At 58.2% G+C, this 5728-nt stretch overlaps 1 protein-coding gene across 1 annotated transcript; it reads right to left on the bottom strand.

The window, feature by feature from the left end:
• Nucleotides 1-305: 305 nt before the first annotated feature.
• On the bottom strand, nucleotides 306-3598 carry TFF3 (trefoil factor 3). The gene is made up of 3 exons (XM_015083866.3): nucleotides 3441-3598; nucleotides 1708-1854; nucleotides 306-538 (listed from the first exon to the last, which is right to left on the bottom strand). Exons 1-3 carry the CDS (start codon nucleotides 3586-3588, stop codon nucleotides 525-527), a joined length of 309 nt encoding a protein of 102 aa, XP_014939352.2. The 5' UTR covers nucleotides 3589-3598; the 3' UTR covers nucleotides 306-524.
• Nucleotides 3599-5728: the final 2130 nt, after the last annotated feature.

Raw genomic sequence — 5728 nt, 5'->3', positions numbered from 1 at the left:
CACTAATGATCTTTGCTTGTTTGTTTGTTTTGAAACTTACATTTGCAATGTCTTTTCTGAATTTACACGAGGTGGTGGCCGCTGAGAAGGCCGCTCGGGCTCCCTGTCGTGTCAGGGCTTGGCCTGGGGCCTGTGACATCCTCACGCAAGGGGCGTCTCCTTAGGGGCCGCCTTTCGGGGCCTGGGGAGGCCCCGGGCCGGAGATGCCATCACACCCTCCTGCCATCCCCCACCCCCCGCCGTCTGGGAGAGGCTGAGAAAGGAAATGCACTTGGCAGAAATAAAATTCAACAGCACGGGAGGAGTCTCGGGAATGAGGAGCAGCCCTCATGCTGAGCACAGGATCTTTATTCGTTAAGCCATCAGGCCCCAGGCATCAGCTTTCAGCGGAAGGGCTTGCCAGGAGCAGGGTGGGAGAAAAGCAGGGAGGAGCGGCCGCGGCCGGCCCCGCAGAGGACGCAGGCAGGGTCCCCCGGAGCACAGAAGGTCGCATTCCAGGGTGTCCGGGGCCGGTGGGCGTCGCTTCAAAATGTGCATTCTGGAAACAAAGCGCAGACGTGCATCACCACCACCAACCTTGGCTCCACCCACCAGGTGCCCCGCTTCTCAAGGTCAAGACAGCCTCCAAGGTCAGCGCCTTGGGCTGCATTCTCCCCCAGTCCCTGGAGAAGTGTTGAGGGTCCGGCCTCGTGGAGAATAGCACGTGTCCCCCCAGAACAAGGGGTTCAGGCAGATGATATGAGATGGCATCATCTCAAGGCCCCCACCAGTGCCCAAAGGAAAGGGTGTAGCCCCCCCACCGCCCCCACTGAGGGGCCGCAAAGTAGGGCAACAGCCAGCAGAGAGGCAACGGGCAGCTCCCTCCTGGTCCCAGAGCTGTATCTGGGCCTCTGCCCCGATTTGCCGGGAAGGGGCAGGGAGCCCCAGGGCCGTGGGCAGGGCCCCATCATTGCTCAGGAGGCTGGCTTGCGGCCCCACTCCCCGCTTACGGAGGGTGGGGGGGTGGTGGGGACACAGGGCGAGTGCTGGCTCCAGGAAGGTGGAGCCCGTGCCCTTCTCAGAAGATGAGCTGGCCCTTGGACTTCCAGGGGGCTCACAGCAGACCTCACGCCCAAGATTCGAGGTGGGACCGGAGAGCCGGGCTACGAACCACCCACGTGCACAGACACCTGCTCGGGGCCGACGTGGGGTTCCCCAGGGCGGCCGTCCCGCACCCCGCTGCACACCGAGGGAGGGAGGGGTGCATCGCGGTGGGGGCAGGGCGGGGAAGGTCGCGGGGCGTGGACAGGCGCCAGGGCTCCGTGCCCGGTGCTGCCACCATCTGCCGTCTGCCGGGAGCGCGTCACAGATGACGATGCTTTGTTTGCCGAGCGAGGCCTCGAATGTCGGCCCAACTTCCCAAACCCGTGTGTTTTCCACTTCTCTCCAGGATGGTTTTTAAACTAGTTCCCTGGACACAGTGCCTTGACTTTGAGCACCTTTTTGAAACGACTGCTTTCTTAGTTCGCACAAACCGCCGAGCAAAGGGACGGCAGGGGACGGCCCCTGGCAGCTGACCTCCCTGTGCACGACGCCTCTGGCTGAGGCCCCCTCCCCGATGGACAGTCACGGTGCTGGCCGTCCCGCCGGGGTGCGCGTGGCTTCCTGGGGATCTGGAGGCTTCCCGGGGGGGCCCGGGAGGGACACGGGTCTCGCGGGGCCTCTCACCTGTGTCCTGCAGAGGCTTGAAGCACCAAGGCACCTCGGGGATGCTGGAGTCAAAGCAGCAGCCCCTGTTGACACACTGCTCGGGGCTGATCTCAGGGTAGCCACAGTCCACCCTGTTCTTGGCCGGCACAGCACACAGGTTCTCCGCTGTCCCAAACAAAGCCCGGTCAGCTGCCGGAGCCCTTGCCGGCCCGGGGTGTTGGCTGCTGCCTTCATTTGGCAAGTTTGCAATCGCCCCCAGCCTCTGGGTTCGAAGCACGTGACCCCACCCGCACCCCAGCATCGGCTCGAGGAGCACCCTCCTCCCACACACACTTCTGTATGCTCTGTGGGGACTCTGGCCTCTGCCAGGGCGCCCCCCTCCCTCGTGTGCCCCTGGAGCCTTGTCGGGAAGTCCATGGCCTCGCGTCCCTCCGGCTGGCAGGAGCCCGTGGGAATCTGGGGGCTCCTGAACCCCGAAACAAATTCCCCTTCACTGTGTTATCAACACAAACTGCCCCCTTAAAAAAAATGAATAGTGTAAGAGGAGATGCACGTTCAGTACAGAAAACCACAGTGCATGCTATTTTCCATTTCTTTCCTGTGTCCCCCTGTCCCCCAGGCACTTGGCTGGTCACGACGTCCTCCTGGGACATCCTTCTGTCCTCAACACTCGTTGAAGCAAGCCTATAGTGTCTAAAGTTCTGCAAAATCTGGGACGCCTGGGTGGCTCGGTTGGTTAAGCGTCCGACTTCAGCTCAGGTGACAATCTCGTAGTTCACAGGTTCGAGCCCCGCGTCGGGCTCTGTACCGACAGCTCAGAGCCTGGAGCTGCTACGGATTCTGTGCCTCCCTCGCTCTCTGCCCCTCCCCCCACTTGTACACTCTCTCTCCTTCAAAAATACATAAACATTAAAAAAAAATTCAAGTTCCACCAAGTCGGCCTCATTGCCTAATGGGATTTTCCTTAGGAAAACAGAACCACGTGAAGTGTCTAAAATCCCACTCTATTGTGCCAGGCGGTAATGCCTCAACCCGCTGGTTTCCCCAGCCAGATTTGCTCACACTGGGATCCCAGAGGCACTGTGGCATGAAGGGCACCTCCTGGGCCGTAGGGGTCGCAAAGCTGTCCTGGTGACTCTGACAGGCACCACGTTTGGGAACCACTGCCTTTGGCCCCTGATAATAGCCACGCCCTAATTTCTTCAAAGCTGGGTGGGTGGGACAGCCGCCCTCCCCCCACCTGCAGGGACAACGTCACGGCCAGGTGAAAACCGTGTGCTGAAAATGCTCTTCAGGGATCCGTGTTCGTCAGTCTTTCCTTTCTGCCTTGCAAGCGCGCCAGAACGGTGCGTGAAGACCTACACTGTCGCGCAGAAACCTGCAGCCAAGAAGGCGGTGGGGTGGCCGGCCGGCCAGGCAGACCTGGGTTCTAATCCCGGTTTCAACACTGGCGGGGAGGGGGTGCCTGCAGCCAGTTACTAACTTTCTGAGCCTCAGCTACCTCGTCTGTAAACAGCAAGACCCAGTTTGTAGGGCTATTGGGAAGGAACATGTGTGTCTGCTAGATGGCAATTATAAATCAATGTGGGGGCTTGATCACTTTCCTCTAGCCCCCAGAAAGCCCCCCCCCCACACACCCCCGAGCCTGCCTGGACCTAGCCTCCCTTCTCCTCCTCCTATGTCCCCCCCCCCCCCCCGCCGCCACCTCCTGGCCCCTCCTTCCTACAGAGCGAAGTCAGAACGGTACTCACACAGGCCCACATACTCGTCAGCCAAGCTGGAGGACCCCAAGGCCAGGACAAATGCCAGCAGCCAGAGCACTCTGGCCTCCATGGTCACGGGTGGGCTCTGGGGACCCGACCGCTCAGAGGACGTGCCGCGTCGGCCGAGCAGACTCATTTATACCCCTGTGTTTGTACAAGGGCTCTGCCTTCTGTTTGTTTGGGGACGGCCCTTCCCTCTGGCTCCGGCTGCTGCCTGCACGGGACTGTGAAGTCCCCCAGCGGCCCGTCTTCCTGCAGGGGAGACAGCAAGTCCACCCCACCACTGTGGCAGCAAGCAAGCCTGGAGGTCAGGCTCCAGTCTCCGGGTTACAGTCCTCTACCGGGAGCCGGGATGAGCCGGGATTAGCCCGGCCTGGAGGCCAGGGTGAAGGCTCGGCACCTCCGTGGCCACAGCGCCCAGGCCACATTTAATCCCAGACCCTCAGGTGCTTGAAAAGTCAGCGAGTCAGCACTGTGCGCACTGGTCTCGTCTCTCCTTCGAAACTCTTGAAATTCCCACCCTTTCTTTTTGTATTGTTTCCGGTAAGACTTATTTCTACCATTAACTACACTTTAATAAATGTGTTAAATAAACGAATTCGCTATCGTGATAACATTTAATGTAATCAACTGTAATCTTTTGCTAAAAACAGAATGAGCGCAGTAAGTTTGAAAAATCAGACCGTGCAGGGGCACCTGGTGGTTCAGTCGGTTAAGCGTCAGACTCTTTGATCTGGGCTCAGGTCTCGATCTCACGGTTCGTAAGGTCGAGCCCGGTGGCGGGTTCTGTGCTGATAGCACAGAGCCTGCTCGGGATTCTCTCCCTCCCCCCTTCTCTGTGCCCCTCCCCTGCTCTCTCTCTGTCTCTAAAGAAATAAACTAAAAATAAATAAATAAAAATCACACGATACAAAAAAGCCCTCTCCTGTCTAGAGGTATCGGTTTAACACTTTCTTAGGTATTTTTCCAGAAATGCTCTCTCTAGATCTAAGCACATTTTTAAGCCAAATGAGAACTTACTGGATACCTTTGCTCAGCTTGCTTTTTTTTTTTTTTAAATAAAGGAGATTATTTTATAATAGCCTATCAAAACAAGGTGGGGAAAAAATATACCCATTTTCCGGAGGAATGAACTATGGCTCACAATGTAAGGTGCCTGTCAGGGGTTACTCTCGTAGACCTGGGATTCAGGGAGCTGTCTTGGACCCGGAGCAGGTGCACCTGGCTGGTCGCCTCAGCCCCCAAGGTAGGGGGGTGGGGTCGGAGGGAGACCTGGGCCACCCCTGAGTTTGTGCACAGAGCTGTTCTCCACCCGGTGACTGACGGGGCCTGACCGTGCACACGCTGGCACAGGCCTGGGGTCCACCTTGTGCAGCAAGCCCATGAGAAACGGACCCGAGGCGAGGCTCACCGTCTGGTTTCCCGTTCCTTCCAAGACAAGGGCAGGCTGAAGACAGAGCAAAGTCTGTGTTGTTTTCAGAGCTTGCTTTGTTCCCAGAAGGCGAGCGTGCACCCAAGCTAACAGATGGCATGGTCTTTGTTATTAAATATCATCATATGGGGCGCCCGCCCGGGTGGCTCAGTTGCACTCTGTCTCTCTCTCTCTCTCTCTCTCTCTCAAAATAATAAATAAATATTTACAATAATGGTCATCATAGAGAAAATCCCTGGGAGCCTTTTCTGGCCAGACCGCTGCCTTCCTGCCCCCACAGTACCCCCAGGCCCGGCGTCATCGTGGAGCTGAGCCAGGTTCCAGGAAGATGCAAACACCCCAGAAACGGGCTTAGAGGGAACACCTATTTGAACTGTCAGAGCGCCTTGGCCTCCACCCGACTGCACTTAGAATCACCGGGGGAGCTGGAGCCATGTCGGAGCTGGTCCCCTGCCTCCCCCCAGCTCGGGAAGACCCCTCAGATTGCAGCCAGTGCCCAGAACCACCACCACCGCCAAAAAACAGCTGGTGTTTTGCTTTCAGTCTAACTCAGTTCACGTGGACAGAGCCTGGGGCTTGGGATGAGTGACAAATCCCTGTCCTTGAAGAGTCCTCCGTGGGGAGACGGGGCCATGTGGTAGTTATGATGGGAGGGTGAGACATTTGGTCCTGAGTCACTTTACCACTTGTGCCTCGGTTTCCCAGCCTGTCCCGTAGCACCTCATCCACAGGGCTGCACACTTAGGTAATGCAGAGCTAAGCCAGGCACCTGGGGACACACGGCGATCAGCAGGTGTGGCACGGCCGGTGCAGAGGCCGGGGGTCTGGGCTCGTGGACCCCAGA

The sequence above is a fragment of the Acinonyx jubatus genome, chromosome C2 (genome assembly GCF_027475565.1).
Source record: "Acinonyx jubatus isolate Ajub_Pintada_27869175 chromosome C2, VMU_Ajub_asm_v1.0, whole genome shotgun sequence".
NCBI lineage: Eukaryota > Metazoa > Chordata > Mammalia > Carnivora > Felidae > Acinonyx > Acinonyx jubatus.
This window is presented reverse-complemented; position numbering and strand designations above follow the sequence as displayed.